Raw genomic sequence first — 19,962 nt, 5'->3', positions numbered from 1 at the left:
CTGTGGGGGTGGGAATGGTGTGGCATTGTACCCTGCTACCTTGTGATGTAACGTCTAAAATATCTACACGTGAATACTTTCACGGGAAATGGAAAGAATCACACAGACACGATCTAACTAAAGAAGGAAGAAAAGAAGCCGGCTATCTTGAGTAAACTGCCATTTCTCTTTTGTAGAACCCAGAAGACACTAGCCCAGTGCTGGGCTGGCTGTGCTAAGATTCACCGGAAGACAGACTGAATACACAGACTCCCTGGTTCACTTCCAGAGACCGGGATGAAGAAAAGCATGGCCGGGCCCCCCCAGGTGACGCCAGTCTTGTACAGAGGAGCCGCTGTTCTGCCCGTGTGAGCGGTGACACAGACAGACACAGGCTGTGCGGGGCCTGCAGGATTTGGAAAACATTCAGCTGAACAGGTACAGGGCGGGGAGACAGCACAGGGACTGTGCAAAAGGCTCTCCTGCCTGAGGCTCCAAGGTCTCAGGTTCAATCCCCAGAAAATCCCACCAAAAGCCAGAGCTGAGCAGTGCTCTGGTCTATCTCTCTAAAATAAATAATAAAAGATTTTAAAAAATGAACAGTCACCAAGAGAATCCAGGTGCATCCCCCAGAGCACACAGTACTCACAATCTGGTCGGAGGAGAGCCGCAGAGACTTCTTATAGGAGGTGCTGCCATGGCCTGAGGGCTCCGTGCAGACAGGGTCCGCGCTGATGGAGTCGTCGAGATCCCGAGACTCCTCCTCACTGGCTGAGTCATCCTCGGCCAACCTGCATCACAACAACCCAGTCACTGGAGCTCTCCAGTGCAAGTGGCATTTCAGTGCAAGGCTCTCAGTTGGATCTGGAAACCTAAGGAATCTACTTCTGTTTATTTTCATTTTTTATTATCTTTATTTATTGGATAGAGACAGCCAGATACTGAGAGGGGAGGGGGAAGATAGTGAGAGACAGAGAGACACTTGCAGCCCTGCTTCACTGATTGTGAAGTGACCCCCTGCAGGTGGGGAGTGGGGGCTCGAACCCGGGTCCTTGTGTGAGGTAATGTGTGTGCTCAGCTGGGAGTGTCACTGCCTGACCCCCCTTTTTTTTTTTTTTTTTTACCTCCAGGGTTATTGCTGGGGCTCAGTGCCTGCACCATGAATCCACTGCTCCTGGAGGCCATATTTTCCCCCTTTTGTTGCCCTTGTTGTTGTAGCCTTGTTGTGGTTATTACTGTTGTTGTTGATGTCATCGTTGTTGGATAGGACAGAGAGAAATGGAGAGAGGAAGGGAAGACAGAGAGGGGGAGAGAAAGACAGACACCTGCAGACCTGCTTCACCGCCTGAGAAGTGACTCCCCTGCAGGTGGGGAGCCGGGGGCTCGAACCAGGATCCTTAGCCCGCTGCGCTACCGCCCGACCATCTACCCCCGACCCTCTTGTGTATGTTTTAGAAAAGCGTGTTAAGAGCTACTGAGTGTCAAGAAAAAGGAAAACAACAACGCTTATTGTCAGGGATGGTTACCGGCTACAGAGGGAACTACAACTTCAACTATCCGAATCAACTTGGTGCAGTGGCCGGTGGCAGCCTGGGTGCTGTGAGCTGGAGGGAGGGGCCGGTGCTCTTACCTGCCGCTGGCCGCGCCCTCTGCACTGGGCGGCAGGTAGCAGGAGGGCGGCACCTCCGACTTCCTCTCCTTGGCCTCTGGCAGCTGGAAAGGCAAGGGTGACAGTGCTAAGTCTCTTCCTTCTCTACAGACACCAGCAGCCGGGCAGTCCTCTCGATGAGCAGAACTGCTTTCTGAATTCACGGTTTAGAACTGCACAAGAAGGAGACGTTCTCGAGGTGGAGCCCACGGACAGAAGCGCGAGCTGCCTGGGGCTGAGACTCCCTACACCCTGCACGGCCAATAGCCCTCCAGCTGCCACCTCTTTGTGCCTGTTCTCCAAACTGTAAAGCAGAAATGCTGACGTCTATACTGCCGGGAGATGGTCAGAGTGAGAGGTAATGCATGTGAGGGGCCTAGCACAGGCCCTGTGTGTGCGAGCTGCTTACAAAACACCATCGTAAGGGTGTCACATAGCCCTGATTTCCTGGTGTTTATAAAAAAGCAAACAAAAACCCCCACAAATAAACAAAAGTTAAATCAATTAAAAAACTGGGGTGGGGGGCTACAGTGTTATGTGGAAAACTGAGAAATATGACACATGTACAAATCACTATATTTTACCGTCGACTGCAAACCATTAATGACCCAATAAAGGGAAATAGAAAACTGGGGTCGGGGAAAGGAAAGATTCATTTCTTTCAGCCGCCAGAATGACGACTCCTATGTGTTACCTGCTTGGTCATGCTTTCTTTCTTACGCCAAAACCACCAGCGACCAGATTTCTTTGGCATCTTATCTTTGACCCAGGACTCGACCGTGGCCTAGAAACAATCATCCTGGGTTAGTCTAGCCGGCAGTCAACCAGCAAACACCTGGCTGCTTCCTCCCACTAGCCTGCGGGGACAGGGGACAGTGACTTGTGGAACATGAGCAGAGTGTCACGCACCCCAGACTCCTCTGGTCTTGAACCTCTGAGGAAGACAGTGTCCTTCTGAGCCAACCAGGCTTCACGGCAGTTCTGTGGCCTGAGCTGAGTGGCCTGGCCGCAGAGGGACAGCCCCAGAGGGGCTGGCAGGCGGGTTCCTGCCATTACCCTGCCTTTGGGAAGTGCGGTTTCATGAGCTATCATCATGATGATAGCTCATGATGATGTCTGTCTGGTGGACAGGTTCACATCACACCTTGAGATGTACCTAACAAGCCTAGCAGCCACACCATCTCTCCTGATGGTGGCTTCCCATGTTAACGGAGTCTTTTTTCCCGTTTCTTCTGCATATTCTGTTTTTAACTGAAGATTAGTAAAACCTCCTCTCCACTCTGGTACATAATCGGGAACAATATAGACGGTAGGTGGCAAGCATGTAGCAGCCCCACCAATTTAAGAAAAAAACATTTTTTTCTTTTTAAATTCCCAGCGCTCTGTTCAACTCTGGTTTATGGTGGTGCAGGGGATTAAACCTGGGACCCTGGAGCCTCTGGCATGAAAGGCTGTTTGCATAACCATGATGCTACTTCCCCTACCCATAGCCAATGTCTTAGATCATCAGAGTGGGCAAATGGAACTCTGACACTTTTATAATTAAGAAAATGCCTACATTAAGTAATACATTAAATTTTGAAGAGTACCCAGTTCAGAAACACGCACAGGTAACTTTTCTAACCGCTGTGTGTTCTACGTCTGACAAGGCAACAAAGGGCACATCATCTCACCTTAGGCAAGCTCTTTTGGAACACTTGCAAGCTAAGGATCATGGGAGCAGCCAAAGCCCAGTTATAGTAGCTGTGAGAGACAGAAACGGACACGACCATTACACAGAGAAAGACCAGGCAGTGAGGATGGAGGGGGCGGAGGAGGAGAAAGAAGGATGCACAGGTCACGAGAGGCAAACTTTTCTTAGAAAAGTATCTAAGTTTTTCTCGGTCACACACAGAACTAACTGTCGCCTACAGCTGGCTTCTGAAGCTGGTGCTTGCGCGTGCCCTTCCAAGGGACTCACCTCCTGGCCCTGGCCCCAAGCGCAACACCTCCAAGTGGAGGCGAACGGCCTCCTGGACTCGTGATTCAGTTTCACCAGGCGCTGCTCGGCTCTGGCTGAAGGTGGTGTGGGGGATTGAACCTGGGATGGTGGAGCCTCAGGCAGGAGAGTCTTTTGCGTGACCATTAAGCTGTCTCCCTTCACCCAAGGAGAACGATTTCTACACTGAACGTTTCAAAGCCTCACTTGAAGTCTAGGCTTCGCTTTCACTTCAAGATCTCTGTGCATGACAGAGCAGGAAAAGCTGAAAGGCAGACTTGGGGGAGACCACTGCTGAGTATTTCTAACCATGACCAAAGCAAGGGTGCTTACCGGTTATATATCCGAATCACAAGGTTAGGGTTGTCGATGAGCCCAGGGTTTTCTGCGAACTCATGGTAAGTGACGATGTGTTCCATGAACTTCTCTGCAAGATGAAACGACAGCTGTCAGTTTGGCTAGAGGCTGCACTGATGCTTGTATGGGGCCATCAAAATACCCTCTGCATTAAAAAGTCTAAAGAAGAAAACCATCTTTTTTTTTTAAATTTCAAATAATCTATTTAATGTCTTTCAGTCTCAGATCCTTCTTTTTTAAATTTTTATTTATAAAATGGAAATACTGACAAGACTATAAGAGGGGAACATTTCCACACAATTCCCACCACCAGATCTCCGTATCCCCTCCCGACAGCTTTCCTATTCTCTATCCCTCTGGGAGGATGGACTCAGGGTCATTGTGGGATGCAGAAGGTGGAAGGTCTGGCTTCTGTAATTGCTTCTCTGCTGAACATGGGCGTTGGCAGGTGGATCCATACTCCCAGCCTATAAACCCAATTTTATAAATGTACACCAAAAGTAGAATGCTACTTTATTTATTTATTTTAGGACAAGAAAGGATACTTTTATTTTTTTCCAGAGAGAGGGGCATGCCAAAGGTGTTTCAGAAGAGATTCCAGATGTGGTCAGTCAGGCAGGGGAAGAAACATACAACACAACTAGTGGCTATTTTATTCACCTGCTGGTTTGCCATGACCACCAGGTGATTGCTGGAGCTCTGTGCCAGCACAACAAATCCACTGCTCCTTTTTCCTCCTCTTAGAGAGAGAGAGAGAGAGAGAGAGAGAGAGACTGGGACATGACCGCCAGGCATACCTTTAGAGATCTCTCCATTCTCACTGAGGCCGCCACAAAGGGAGAGGGTGACGTCTGGCAAGTCCATAGCAGAGTCCGAGAGGCACTCGGTGCCGCTGTCAGCAGCCGCGCTTCCCACGGACTGTGGTGACTGGGACCCCGACAGCGTGTCCGACTCAGCCCACTGCCTAGAGCCAGAGTCCGATTCACTGCAGGCAGAACACGAAGAAAAGGCTTTATCTTACTACGATTTCTGAAATGATTCTATTTGCTTTTATTACTGGATAGAGACAGAAATTGAGAGGGTCCGGGAGAGAGATACAGAGGGAGAGAGAGAGACAGAGAGAGAGACCTGCAGCCCTGCTTCACTACTCATGAAGCTTTCCCACTGCAGGTGGGGACCAGGGGCTTGAACCTGGGTCCTTGTGCACTGTGATGTGAGCACTTAACCAGGTGTGCCCCCACCTGGCCCCTCTCAGTACAGTTTCTTATAGTCTCAGTGTTATTTGCTGTGTGGTTCTGAGGGGTTAAACCAAATAACGTCTCTCCTATGACAGAAACAGATAGCTTTTCTTAGCATTTGAAATACCATGGACTTTAAAATAACTGTCTGGCATTACTAAGAAATCAACTGTGGGTAGTTAAACATGCCACAAAAGTTACTGTGATTATTCACAAGAATGCACACTTTCAACCATGCTCTGAGTTATACCAACCATGTATTTGTATTTCCATAAAGAAAACTTCTGGTTAAATAATAATAATAAAAAAAATGTCTGGGAAACCCCTTGATTCTAACCTCCTAGAAAATCGGTGGTTTGACAGACATCCTGTAGAAAGTTACTGTTGTCAGGCTGGAGGTGTGGATCCACCTGCCAACACCCATGTCCAGTGGAGAAGCAATTACAGAAGCCAGACCCCCACCTTCTGCTCCCCATAAAGATCTTTGGTCCATGCTCCCAGCAAGGAAGAAATGCTAGGGGGAAGATGACCAGAGGGCTTTGAACTTTAAGTCCAACAGGACCCAGAGAGAGAAGAGGGAAAAGGGGGGGACATGTGGATGGAGTAATATGTGTAGGTGTGACTTGGGAAGGAAGAGGGGGTCATGGGGGGAAAATGGGCAAATACATACAAATAAAGACAGATGGTTGTAGAAACAACAGTCAACCCTTCTCTGCAACCTTAGGAGAACTGCTGCAGCTTCCAGGGGAGGGACTGGGGACACAGAACTCTGGTGGTGGGAATGGCGTGAGCTGTACTCTTGTTATCTTGTAATTTTGTAAATCAATATTAAACCACTAATAAAAAACAAAACCGATTAAGTTTACTGATTCAAGGTGGTCTGGAATAATAGCACAGCTTTTTACATGTCAATCTGATGACAATGAACCATTTCATTAAAAAAAAAAAGAAAAAAAAAAAGAAAAAAAAGAAAATTACTGTTGTCCAAGGTGGAATTATTACTATATATATATATATATTTTTTCCCTCCAGGGTTAACGCTGGGGCTCAGTGCATGCACTACGAATCCACGGCTCCTGGAGGCCATTTTTTTCTATTTTGTTGCCTTTGTTGTTATTGATGTTGTTGTTGTTGGATAGGACAGAGAGATGGAGAGAGGAGGGGAAGACAGATGGGGAGCCGGGGGCTCGAACCAGGATCCTAGCACTGGTCCTTGTGCTTTGCACCACCTGCGCTTAACCCGCTGCGCTAATAAGGCTTTTCTAAATTCATCTCTTACCTCCCAGAGACAATGAATTAAGGGAAAATTCTCAAGAGTCCAGAGAAATGTATTGATAAGTAAACTACACGTACCCTAGTAAATGTAAGGACTGTAGTGAAAATCGAAATGGTTCACTATTTTCCTTTTTCTAGTTAAGTTACACAAGCTGGTCTTGTACAGCGATGTTAATGGGGTCTTTTTCTGATGAGAGGGAAAAAAATGAAAGGGACTTCTAGCCTTTTGTTCTGTTTACCCCATGAATAGATATTTATTTTTAAATCTTTAAGCCAGCTACAAAAACCTGTTATTAGTGGTGGTTGATAAGAGCATAAGCTTACAGGGTCTAGTTCACACCACACCCTCCACTGGAGCTCTGTGCTCTCCCCCTTCCGAGCAGAAACACAACAGTTCTCACAAAGCCACCGAGACAACGGTTTCTTTGCAAGTCCTTGTGTGTCTAGATTTCACGTGTGACTGGAACCACCAGTGGCTCTCTTTCGCTCCTAGGAGCGGGTGATTAATGTCACACTGAGGTACTGTTTTAGAAATGGCAACTGCTTTTATTTTTGTTAAAAAAAAAAAAAAAGAGGTCAGTATGGAGGCAGGGAGATGGCTCACCTGCCAAGTGCCACCCTTCCAAGTGGGAGGCCTCACACTGAGACCTCAGCAGCACGGGGGCACCATGGCGTGGTGAAAACAGTGCCGGACTGTCCCCCTCTCTCTGAAGCAGCATGGGGAGGAAGAGCATCAGCCTGGGAGTACTGGGACCACACACACACAGAGAAGGCCCTAGAGTTGTGTTTAGTGAGTGATCCAGTGAAGATAAACTCAAATCTGGGCAGTAGGGGGCACCAGAGTATAGCTGACAAAGAAAAGTTTCAAAAGATGATTCCCCCCCCCCGGGCCCCCCCCCAGTTCTAGTTTATGGTGGTGCAGGGGATTGAACCAGGGGATTTGGAACCTCAGGCATGAGAGTCTCTGGGTGTAACCATTATGCTATTTACCTCCACAAAAGAAGATTTTTACATTGAAACGACTTTTTAATGGTATAATATTACAGCAGAATTTTACTAAGAACAGGGGCCGGTGTGGCACAACTGGTAAAGAGCACACACACTACAGCGCACAAGGACCCAGGTTTGAGCCCCTGGTCCCCACCTGCAGGGGAGAAGCTTTGTGAGTGGTGAAGCAGGGCTGCAGGGGTCTCTCTCCCTTTCGATCTCCACTTCCCTCTCAATTTCTGACTGCCTCTATCCAATAAAGATGATGGTGATAAAAGTAATAATGAAGACTCTTCAGGGCTGGGTGGAGGTGCACCTGGTTAAGTGCTGACATTATAGGGCACAGGGACCCGAGTTCAAGCCCTGGTCCTTCAGAAATGGTGACGCAGGGCTGCAGGGGTCTCTCTGTCTTTCTCCCTCTCTGTCATTCCCTTCCTCTCAATTTCTTGCTCTCTCTATCCAATAAATAAATAAATATAATTAAAAAAAAAGATTGCCTTAGTTAAAAACCAAAAGCAACAGGCGGGGGGATAGGTAGCACAAGGGTTATGCAAACAGACTCTCATATCAAGTACCGGGTTCAATCTTCTAAGCACAAAAAAGAAATTGAGCAAACAGTTTAAGTCTGTTCTACCTGAGGTTTCTGCGGTGCTCAGGCAGGAGCACTGAGACTGGCTGGGAGCTACAGTGAAGGTGGGCGCACAGACTGCCAGAGAGCTACAGAGAAGGTGGGCGCACGGACTGCCAGAGAGCTACAGGGAAAGTGGCGCACAGACTGGCTGGGAGCTACTGGGAAGGTGGGCGCACAGACTGGCTGGGAGCTACAGGGAAGGCGCACAGAGCTACAGGGAAGGTGGGCGCACAGACTGGCTGGGAACTAGAGGGAAGGTGGGCGCACAGACTGCCAGGGAGCTACAGGGAAGGTGGGCGCACAGACTGGCTGGGAGCTACAGGGAAGGTGGGCGCACAGACTGCCTGGGAGCTACAGGGAAGGTGGGCGCACAGACTGGCTGGGAGCTACAGGGAAGGTGGGCGCACAGACTGGCTGGGAGCTACAGGGAAGGTGACGCACAGACTGGCTGGGAGCTACAGGGAAGGTGGGCGCACAGACTGGCTGGGAGCTACAGGGAAGGTGGGCGCACAGACTGGCTGGGAGCTACAGGGAAGGTGGGGCGCACAGACTGGCTGGGAGCTACAGGGAAGGTGGGCGCACAGATTGGCTGGGAGCTACAGGGAAGGTGGGCGCACAGACTGGCTGGGAGCTAGTGGGAAGGTGGGCGCACAGACTGGCTGGGAGCTACAGGGAAGGTGGGCGCACAGACTGCCAGGGAGCTACAGGGAAGGTGGGCGCACAGACTGGCTGGGAGCTACAGAGAAGGTGGGCGCACAGACTGGCTGGGAGCTACAGGGAAGGTGGGGCGCACAGACTGGCTGGGAGCTACAGGGAAGGTGGGCGCACAGACTGGCTGGGAGCTAGAAGGAAGGTGGGCGCACAGACTGGCTGGGAGCTAGAGTGAAGGTGGGGCAAACAGAGTGGCTGGGAGCTACAGGGAAGGTGGGCGCACAGACTGCTGGGAGCTACAGGGAAGGTGGGCGCACAGACTGGCTGGGAGCTACAGGGAAGGTGGGCGCACAGACTGGCTGGGAGCTACAGGGAAGGTGGGCGCACAGACTGCCTGGGAGCTACAGGGAAGGTGGGCGCACAGACTGGCTGGGAGCTAGAGGGAAGGTGGGCGCACAGACTGGCTGGGAGCTACAGGGAAGGTGGGCGCACAGACTGCTGGGAGCTACAGGGAAGGTGGAGCACAGACTGGCTGGGAGCTACAGGGAAGGTGGGCGCACAGACTGCCTGGGAGCTACAGGGAAGGTGGGCGCACAGACTGGCTGGGAGCTAGAGGGAAGGTGGGCGCACAGACTGGCTGGGAGCTACAGGGAAGGTGACGCACAGACTGGCTGGGAGCTACAGGGAAGGTGGGCGCACAGACTGGCTGGGAGCTACAGGGAAGGTGGGCGCACAGACTGGCTGGGAGCTACAGGGAAGGTGAGCGCACAGACTGGCTGGGAGCTACAGGGAAGGTGGACGCACAGACTGGCTGGGAGCTACAGGGAAGGTGGGCGCACAGACTGCCTGGGAGCTACAGGGAAGGTGGAGCACAGACTGGCTGGGAGCTACAGGGAAGGTGGGCGCACAGACTGCTGGGAGCTACAGGGAAGGTGGGCGCACAGACTGGCTAGGAGCTACAGGGAAGGTGGGCGCACAGACTGCCTGGGAGCTACAGGGAAGGTGGAGCACAGACTGGCTGGGAGCTACAGGGAAGGTGGGCACACAGACTGCTGGGAGCTACAGGGAAGGTGGAGCACAGACTGGCTGGGAGCTACAGGGAAGGTGGGCGCACAGACTGGCTGGGAGCTACAGGGAAGGTGGAGCACAGACTGCTGGGAGCTACAGGGAAGGTGGGCGCACAGACTGGCTGGGAGCTACAGGGAAGGTGGGCGCACAGACTGGCTGGGAGCTACAGGGAAGGTGGGCGCACAGACTGGCTGGGAGCTACAGGGAAGGTGGGCGCACAGACTGCCTGGGAGCTACAGGGAAGGTGGGGCAGAGACTGGCTGGGAGCTACAGGGAAGGTGGGCGCACAGACTGCCAGGGAGCTACAGGGATGTGGGCACACAGACTGGCTGAGAGCTACAGGGAAGGTGGGCGCACAGACTGGCTGGGAGCTACAGGGAAGGTGGGCGCACAGACTGGCTGGGAGCTACAGGGAAGGTGGGCGCACAGACTGGCTGGGAGCTACAGGGAAGGTGGGCGCACTGACTGGCTGGGAGCTACAGGGATGGTGGGCGCACAGACTGGCTAGGAGCTAGAGGGAAGGTGGGCGCACAGACTGGCTGGGAGCTACAGGGAAGGTGGGCGCACAGACTGGCTGGGAGCTACAGGGAAGGTGGGCGCACAGACTGGCTGGGAGCTACAGGGAAGGTGGACGCACAGACTGGCTGGGAGCTACAGGGAAGGTGGGCACACAGACTGCTGGGAGCTACAGGGAAGGTGGAGCACAGACTGGCTGGGAGCTACAGGGAAGGTGGGCGCACAGACTGCCTGGGAGCTACAGGGAAGGTGGGCGCACAGACTGCTGGGAGCTACAGGGAAGGTGGGCGCACAGACTGGCTAGGAGCTACAGGGAATGTGGGCGCACAGACTGCCTGGGAGCTACAGGGAAGGTGGGCGCACAGACTGGCTGGGAGCTACAGGGAAGGTGGGGCAGAGACTGGCTGGGAGCTACAGGGAAGGTGGGCGCACAGACTGCCAGGGAGCTACAGGGATGTGGGCACACAGACTGGCTGAGAGCTACAGGGAAGGTGGGCGCACAGACTGGCTGGGAGCTACAGGGAAGGTGGGCGCACAGACTGGCTGGGAGCTACAGGGAAGGTGGGGCAGAGACTGGCTGGGAGCTACAGGGAAGGTGGGCGCACAGACTGGCTGGGAGCTACAGGGAAGGTGGGCGCACAGACTGGCTAGGAGCTAGAGGGAAGGTGGGCGCACAGACTGGCTGGGAGCTACAGGGAAGGTGGGCGCACAGACTGGCTGGGAGCTAGAGGGAAAGTGGGCGCACAGACTGGCTGGGGAGCTGACGGAGAGATGCAGAGACACGGCTCGGAAGAGGCCTGGGAGCTCAGACTCCAAGGAGTGACGCTGTCTTTGGGAAGCCCTTGAAAACAGAGTCCCGACGGAAGGCAGGCAGCAAAGCAAATGGGAAGCCATGCTTCGGAGCAGGTGGACAGACAGCTCGGGGGCGGGTGGCTCCCAGCAGCCCAACGCCCTTCCGCTCAGCCTCGGGGGTCCTACTCGTCCCCACTGCCGGGAGACCCCTTCACATCGGCCAAGGGGAGGGTGCTGGTACTCGGAACTCTCCAGCATCTACACACACAGTCACCACGTCTGCTCCTAGTGAACAAGTTTGCTCTAAGGGCAGCGGCAGCGTCTCAGAGCGTCTTCTCCCGGATGCTGGGCGGCACTACCTTTTGGGGAAGTACAGGGCTGCCACTTGGGGTTCCAGAGCTTTCAAGTCATCTAAGTAGATGTCATCGGGGCCCTGGTGCTGGCTTCTCTTGTGGACACCTGTGTTTAGGAGAAAAGCACACAAGTAAATATTTCATTACTCACCATTTTTAACTCTACAATTATAGAACTAATGGGGAGGCGGCACACCAGTTTAAGCGCACAAGGATCCGGGTTCGAGCCCCGGCTCCCCATCTGTAGGGGGCGTCACTTCACGAGTGGTGGAGCAGGGCTGCAGGTGTCTCTCTCTCTCTCTGCCCCCCTCTATTCCCCCTCCGCTCGCAATTTCTCTCTATCCTGTCCAATAACATGGAAAAAAAAAATGGCCTCCAGGAGCAGTGCATTTGCAGTGCTGGCACCGAGTTCTAGTGATAACTCTGGAGGCAAAAGATAAAAATAAATAAGTAAAAATATTTTATCCTAATAAAGGGAGTGGAAGGAGGGAGACAAGGAGAGAGATTGCAGAGCACTGCTCAGCTCTGGCTTATGGTGGGGCTGGGGACTGAACTTGGGACTTCAGCGCCTCTGGGATAACGGCCATGTGAAATCCTTTTGCATAGTCATTATTCCATTTGCCCGGCCCTCAAGCCTCCCTCTTATGTTGGTGCTCAGCCATTCAAGCTAATGGAAGGGAAAGCTGGCTGCGCGGGAGAACGGCAGCTCAGTGGACGTGTCCAGACCCTCACTTAATCATCTGAGTCGTCCTGCTCCCTGAATGACTGACACCCCATGGCCAAGCTTCTGTGTCCTGAAGCACAAACAAGCAAGGCCAGCTGGCTAGAGTCACCAGCACCGTGCAGAAGGCCGGGGAATGGGGTCTGCACACGGTGACCGCCATCTGCCACGCGGTACCTTCCTCGCTGCTAAGGAACAAGGATCCTTCACAAAGGATACACTTCACAGGTCACGTGCTCAGTGATCGCCAGTGATGGTGCACGGTGGCATGCAAGTAGACTAAACAATGTCAGTGGAAAATTACGGGTGGCTTTTGCACACACTGCTCACCTGGGAATAAGCCTGCTTTGTCCTGTGCATGGCCCAGGCTCGAACCCTGCCCCACAGCAGTGGGGGACACTTTTGTGCCCTGGCGTCTCTCCTCCTCTCACTCAGTCTCAGATGCCACTAAGCATCTGAACCATCTAGTCAGAAGTGAGGTGTATGACGCATCCAGACCCGTATAAAACACAAGCCAGGTCTCTGGAAGCAGGGAGGGCAAAGTCAAGGCAGCGAGAGAGTCAAGGCAGGGAGAGAGTCAAGGCAGGGAGAGAGTCAAGGCAGGGGGGCAGAGTCAAGGCAGGGGGGAGAGAGTCAAGGCAGGGAGGGCAGAGTCAAGGCAGGGGGGCAGAGTCAAGGCAGGGGTGGCAGAGTCAAGGTAGGGGGGAGAGAGTCAAGGCAGGGAGGGCAGAGTCAAGGCAGGGAGAGAGTCAAGGCAGGGGGGGCAGAGTCAAGGCAGGGAGAGAGTCAAGGCAGGGAGGGCAGAGTCAAGGCAGGGGGGCAGAGTCAAGGCAGGGAGAGAGTCAAGGCAGGGGGGGCAGAGTCAAGGCAGGGGGGAGAGAGTCAAGGCAGGGAGGGCAGAGTCAAGGCAGGGAGAGAGTCAAGGTAGGGGGGAGAGAGTCAAGGCAGGGTGGGCAGAGTCAAGGCAGGGAGGAGAGAGTCAAGGCAGGGAGGGCAGAGTCAAGGCAGGGAGAGAGTCAAGGCAGGGATGGCAGAGTCAAGGCAGGGAGAGAGTCAAGGCAGGGGGGGCAGAGTCAAGGCAGGGGGGAGAGTCAAGGCAGGGGGGAGAGAGTCAAGGCAGGGAGAGAGTCAAGGCAGGGGGGAGAGAGTCAAGGCAGGGGGGAGAGAGTCAAGGCAGGGGGAGAGAGTCAAGGCAGGGAGAGAGTCAAGGCAGGGGGGAGAGTCAAGGCAGGGGGGGCAGAGTCAAGGCAGGGAGAGTCAAGGCAGGGAGAGAGTCAAGGCAGGGAGAGAGTCAAGGCTGGGAGGGAGTCAAGGCAGGGGGGAGAGAGTCAAGGCAGGGGGGAGAGAGTCAAGGCAGGGAGAGAGTCAAGGCAGGGAGAGAGTCAAGGCAGGGAGAGAGTCAAGGCAGGGGGGAGAGAGTCAAGGCAGGGAGAGAGTCAAGGCAGGGGGGAGAGAGTCAAGGCAGGGAGAGAGTCAAGGCATTCCCAGACGTCACTGGCCACCTGCATCCAGCATGCCCGACGCTCGGTGGAATGGTACCTTTTTTCTTGGACGGTGAGTCTACTTTAGTTGGTGGTTTTGAGTCTAAGGGTGTCTCCACTAGTGATGGGGTGGCGAGGTGGTCTGCGTCTGACACAGGTGAAATCTGAGGTGTCTCTGGAGGAGGGTGGGGAGGCCCCGAGGCAGAAGCTGCACTATGCAGTTGCTTACACGCGGCTCTGGGCTTGGGCTTCACGATGGTACAGACGGCCTCTCCCATGAACGTGTCCTTCTCCACTTCGCTCAGGAGGCCGTCGTCTGTGGGGATGACCCGGAAATGGGTATTTTCTGACGGTGTGATCATCGCCGTCCTGGGATGGTGGTCGGGTCTCTCGCGTTTGTTGACCTAAAAAATAAGTTGAACTGTGTATAAATTAAATTTTAAAATGTGTTTGTTAGAATAGTATTCCAGATACAATAGATACCCAGAGATTCTGTCCACAAGAAGTTTTTTTTTTTATCCCATTTACCTATTAGTGAAGATTTAGGCTGCACCAGGTTTGGGCTATTAAAATACCATGGAACCCTTTCTTCCTTTCTCTCTTTCTTTCTTTCTCTCTCTCTCTCTCTCTCTCTCTCTTTCTTTCTTTCTTTCTTTCTTTCTTTCTTTCTATTTTCACTTGACAGGACAGAGAGAAACTGAGAGGGGACGGGAGGGAGGAAGAGAAACACTGCTTGTGAGGCAGCCTCCCTGCAGGTGGAAGTGGGGGCTTGAACCCGGGTCCTTGTGCACGGTTGATGCGTGTGCTTAACTGGATATACCACTACCCGGCCCCCAATTCTTTCTTCTTTCATTTACAAATTGCCCAAAATGTTTTCACAATTTTCTGTTTAAAATCCCAGTGTGTGTAGATTTAGTTCCCTTTCAGGTGCCCCGCTGTCTCCTTACTAACGTGTCAACTGGTTTGCTAAGTGGAGACACAGACACACACGGTGCAAAAGTCACAGCGCGGGCTACACCTGGGTTTACTTCCAGGCCCGTCTCTGTCTCTGTCCGCATACGTGAGGGGCACCCTTCCGACGGGCGAGTCTCCCTACCTTGGTGGACTCTGGGAATCCCCCCCACGTCCACTCCATGTGGGACTCGGACCGCAGCAGGCTCTCGGCGGGCTTCACCTCCAGCTCCGAATCACTTTTTGGACATGCTGCCGGGGAGTAGGTGCTGTGAACACAGGACAAGGAACAGCGGCTCTGAAGTTAGGACACTGGTCTCCTCGCGTTAGAGGCTGCAAGGGTCTACCTTCCTGTAGATGTCAACGCCACTCTGTGGAAATGAATCCTGAAGGAAACCTCCACTATTCCTTCTGCCAGAGTTAATAAAAACAAACATGTCGGGGGCCGGGCGGTAGCGCAGCAGGTTAAGCGCACATGGTACAAAGCATAAGGACCGGCTTAAGGATCCGAGTTCAAGCCCCCGGCTCCCCATCTGTAGGGGGAGAGGTCACTTCACAGGCGATGAAGCAGGTCTGCAGATATCTGTCTTTCTCTCCCCTTCTCTCCATTTCTTTCTGTCCTACCAACAACCACAACAGCAATGACAAAAATAACTACAAGGGCAACAAAATGGGAAAAAACGGCCTCCAGGAGCAGTGGATTCCTAGTGCAGGCACCGAGCCCCAGCCATCACCCTGGAGGCCAAAAACAAATAAATAAACAAATAAAATAAATTAAAATTACAATGGGACAGGATGGGGAGATGACATAATGGTTATACAAAAAACTTTCATGCCTGAGGCTCTGAGGGCTCAGGTTCAATCCCCAGCACCACCTGTAAGAGCTGGGGTCTTGGTGTCTCTATCTTTGCCTCTGGTTAAAACAGACAAACAAATAAATAAACGTACATGTGTGTGAACACATTAAAAAAATAAAGTCTTATAGTTCCTTAAAAAAACTAAAAGGGGGGAGGTGGGCAGTAGCGCAGCGGGTTAAGCGCAGGTGGCGCAAAGCGCAGGGACCGGCGTAAGGATCCCGGTTCGAGCCCCAGGCTCCCCACCTGCAGGGGAGTCGCTTCACAGGCGGTGAAGCAGGTCTGCAGGTGTCTGTCTTTCTCTCCCCCCCTCTCTCTATTTCTCTCTGTCCTAGCCAATAACAGCAGCAATAATTACAACAATAAAACAACAAGGGCAACAAAAGGGAATAAATAAATATAAAAAAATAATTAAAAAACTGAAAGGGGGGGAAAAAGAAATGCCGTAGGGTCACATAGTTCTATACTAGTCAACAGTGTGACAGCAACTCAAATCCTATTTGGATCGAGACAGTCGCGCAGAGACCGATCATCTGTTTATGTCCCAGCACATCTTCAGCTACCCCACTGTCCGAGGGAAGTAGGACACGCCCTCCTGCTGAACGGCAGAGAACAGTTTCTTACTTCTCTAGCGGGGACCAGTCTCCGTCAGACAAGGGGTAGTGATCCCCAGAGTGGAAGAGCAACGGCTCTTTATATTCTTCTTCCTTTAAGGAAGCACCTGCAGATGCTCTGAAAAAGAAAGACAAGACAAGACAAGAACAATGAGCTTTTTGTCAGCCTGAAATGTCCCAAGTCTATCGGCACAGTGTAAGCAACACAAAGGTCAGATGACCTCAGACACCAGGGGAGGTGAGGGCCACAGTCATCATTCACCGCGCACCGCTGCGACTGCTGTTCTGAGTGGGTGAGCTGAGCAAAGAGGAAAGACTGAAACTCCTTTTTACATTCCTTGAGTTGTATTCAAAGGCTGGCGGAGGGAAACAAGGGCTGTACACACAGTGTATGCAGTCCTTACACACCTGCGGTAAGAGTGACTGACGGCACTTACTAGCTGATCGAGGCCCGAGAGGCTTCATGACATGCTCAAAGTGAACTCGGTCCATCAGTTAGGGGCAGGTGCCGAGGTGCCTGGTCAAACACACGTTACCCTCTGAGGAGCCCCTCTACAGAAGGAGGCGGAGGGGGAGAGAGAGGAGGAGGGGGAGGAAGAGAAGCAAGAAGGGGAGGAGGAGGGAGAAAGGGGGAAAGAAGGAGGAGGAGAGAAGAAGAGGAGAAAGAAGAAGAAAAATGGTCTCAGGAGGAGTGGCTTGTGCAGGCGCTGAGCTCTGGTAATGAAACCCTGGTGGTCAGACGACAAAGAAGTCCCACGAGCAAGCAGGCACCAACAGCACACCTGACAGGGGCTGGGCTCCGGACAGGCCGGCCGCGCCTCTCTCCAGTCTACTCTCCATTCCAGAGAAGCTACTGGCTGAAGATACGAGTCGCGGCTCAGAAACACCTGGGGAGTGTTTGCGCGACCAGAAACACCTGGGGAGCGTCTGTAGCCACCAGAAACACCTGGGGAGTGTCTGCCACGACCAGAAACACCTGGGGAGTGTCTGCCACGACCAGAAACACCTGGGGAGCGTCTGTAGCCACCAGAAACACCTGGGGAGTGTCTGCCACGACCAGAAACACCTGGGGAGTGTCTGCCACGACCAGAAACACCTGGGGAGCGTCTGCCGCCACCAGAAACACCTGGGGAGCGTCTGCCGCCACCAGAGGGTGCTGCCCACTCTCACGGCTCACACGGTTGGTCGGGAGATGTGAGCAGGGTCTGAGTAGTTTCGTTTCACCCGCTGCCCAGCATCCCCACACTACCTGGCCGGCTCTTAGTCTCCAGGGCATGTGCTGGAGGTGGGAAAGGCACAATGGTGGCAACTTCTTATGATTCTACCTGTTTTAGCTGAGCGGCTACAGAGGAACTGAGAGGGAAGGGGGAAGATAAGGAGAGACAGAGAGACACCTGCAGCCCTGCTCCCCCCCGGTGAAGCTTCTCCCCTGCGGGTGGGGATGGGGGCTTGAACCCGGGTCCTTGCGGGCAGTGACACAGTAGCAAGCGCAGCCCCTGTGACTTGTGCAGCAGTCACAGAGCAGTGACACGTGCGCTTAGCCAGGTGGCCACCATCCAGTCCCAAGCGGTGGTTTCTTACTAGCTTAACATTCTCGGGGAACTAGTGACATGAAAGTATTATTTAAAATATTTGTAATTATGTTATCAGTTAGCATGGATAGAGACTAGTTAACCAAATTTGCTGTGAGCAGTTTTAATTACTGTAGGTATTTTTACATTTAAGTCCCCTTTCACGATTACTTTCTGTCTTTTGTTGTTTAACAGAGGAATTCTTTTTTTTTTTTTAACTCTCTTTACTTATTGGATAGACAGTCAGAAATTGAGAGGGAAGGGGGAGAGAGACAGCTGCAGCCCTGCTTCATCACTCGCAAAGCTTTTCCTCTGCAGGTGGGGACCGGGGGCTCGAACCCATGTCCCTGTGCACTGTAACATGTGCACTCAACCAGGTGCGCCACCACCTGGCCCCTGGACTTCTTCATTTTATCAAAACTTGAATCATCGATATATTCAGTGTGAGAAGAGTAAAGATGTCACACATGACATATGGTGAGTAAAAAAAATAATGGCATAAATTAAAAGTTCCTGTCAAATGTAGAAATTTGCTCTCAAGTTCACAATCTGGATTTACAGATTTAGAAAAATGAACCAACAGGTTTGCCAAAATACAGTATACTATGAGATTCACTAAAATGCAATATTCACTACTGACGATAATGATCCTTCACTAACAACAGCTGTCCTCAACAAAAGCTATGTCAAGACAGAGTTTACACTTGGCACATACCAGGAAAGTCAACTTACCCCCTTCTCGTGAAGAGACCAGGAACAGAAACAGTGTACAAACTCTCTCTCCTCAGCGGCTGAGGTGAGAAGCATACACACTGCCTACCTCATGACCGCACCCTGCTTCCAACCCAAGTCAAATAAAAGGTTTAGAAATCCAGGTCCTGCCAGCCGGGCACACGCTGCTTCTCCGGCGGTCAACACCCCCCTTGACGTCACCTCTGCCTGAGCAAGCGCCGCATGGGGCAGACAGAAGAGAACCTTCCAGAAACCCATGTTCCCCAAATACGGGCCCTGAAGTCCCAGGCAGTGCTGACTTGAAAGGTGGCATATATTTTTGTTACTTCTACAGAGTTGGTTTAAAAAAAAAAGATAGTGATCAAGACCTCTGACTTGAAAAAGAAAAAAGAAACACATTGCCTTTCCTCTTCTGCTTATACTAGGGTGTTTTGATGATAAACTCAACCCAACTCTCCACCTCTCAGAAAAAGTCCAGACACCAAGCGCAAGATCACCGGCACTGACTCCTGATGTTTTTCTGCTCTCCCCGGGCCAAGCCACCAGCCAGTCTGGACCTCCTGTGCGCTTTATGACTCGCTTGGCTTCTGGAGCCCCAGAGACAGGGCTGGTGAGACGGCTCACTTGGATGGTGTGGCACAGGTTTGAGCCTGGCCCCTGTGACGCTGCAGGGCGAGGCCACAGGCCTCCCGGCCTCTAAAAGCAAACACCTTGGCTTGGCAAGATGACCGTGTGCTGTCACTCATACGTTCGGGTTCAAGCCCCGCCCTGACTGCAGTGAAGGAAGCTCTGGTGTGGGACCCGCTTCACTCTCTCTGTCTCTACAGAATAAACTAAGGAAGAGACCTACTGCCAGTCTGCTTTCAGTGGTGTCGTCTGACGGCCATTTTCAGGGTCGCACAGAAAGGGGAAAACAACGAACCCCTGTCGTTTCATTTTGTAGCGAGCAAGCGAGCAGCCAGTGAGAGGAACAAGTCTGACAGCCGCTGCACATCTCTCAGAGAAGCGGCTGCCTGGCCCCGGGTCCGACACTGGAGCCTTGGAGGTGGAGCCCTACCTTGCTGCCGGCGCCCCTCTGTCATCATCGGAGCTCAGGTTCACGTTCGCTGCATCTTCAGGAGCAGAAGGGACGTGCTCTTCCTTCTGACTGTCCTGTCTGCACTTCTTTCTTCTTCGTCTTTTCTTCTTTACGGAGCTTGGAGTGAAAACTGTCTCTGCCTCCAAGATGTGAGAGATGTCCACACTCTGCGACGGTCTCCCACTGCCACCCGGTGTCAGAGGCGTGTCGAGCTCTTTAAAGAACTGGTCTTCGGTGGGGATTGGTGAGGTGACCAGGTAAGCGGGCAGCTTTGCCTTAAACGGAAACATGGAGAGAGGTAAGCTGTTTATGGGGCCAGGCGGTGGCACACCTGGTAGAGCGCTCAGACTGCAGTGCATAAGGATGCAGGTTCAAGGCCCGGGCCCTGCCTGCAGGGGGAAAGCTTCACGAGTGGTGTCTCTCTCTACCTCCTCCTTCCCTCTCGATTCCTCTCTGTCTCTATCCAACAATAATAAATAAAATTAAA

General features: G+C 52.5%; 1 protein-coding gene across 3 annotated transcripts in view; it reads right to left on the bottom strand.

Moving 5' to 3' along the window:
• Positions 1-19,962, bottom strand: part of LPIN2 (lipin 2) — a 75,269-nt gene that overhangs the window by 6,036 nt on the left and 49,271 nt on the right. For 2 of the 3 annotated variants that reach the window (XR_009552162.1, XM_060200741.1), the window contains 11 exons: positions 19,455-19,750; positions 16,105-16,212; positions 14,772-14,895; positions 13,734-14,079; positions 11,480-11,579; positions 4,760-4,947; positions 3,939-4,032; positions 3,301-3,370; positions 2,322-2,411; positions 1,610-1,692; positions 629-770 (listed from right to left, as the gene is read on the bottom strand). Coding sequence is in view for 2 of the 3 variants with exons in the window: in XM_060200741.1 (XP_060056724.1) it covers positions 629-770; positions 1,610-1,692; positions 2,322-2,411; positions 3,301-3,370; positions 3,939-4,032; positions 4,760-4,947; positions 11,480-11,579; positions 13,734-14,079; positions 14,772-14,895; positions 16,105-16,212; positions 19,455-19,750 (1,641 nt within the window). In the remaining variant the exon portion in view is untranslated. The remainder of the gene's footprint in view (positions 1-628; positions 771-1,609; positions 1,693-2,321; positions 2,412-3,300; positions 3,371-3,938; positions 4,033-4,759; positions 4,948-11,479; positions 11,580-13,733; positions 14,080-14,771; positions 14,896-16,104; positions 16,213-19,454; positions 19,751-19,962) is intronic. The other variant, XM_016186767.2, reaches the window with a different exon arrangement.

Source organism: Erinaceus europaeus, chromosome 10 (genome assembly GCF_950295315.1).
Source record: "Erinaceus europaeus chromosome 10, mEriEur2.1, whole genome shotgun sequence".
Taxonomy (NCBI): domain Eukaryota; kingdom Metazoa; phylum Chordata; class Mammalia; order Eulipotyphla; family Erinaceidae; genus Erinaceus; species Erinaceus europaeus.
Note: the sequence above shows the minus strand (reverse complement) of the source record. Positions and strands in the feature narration are given on the sequence as shown.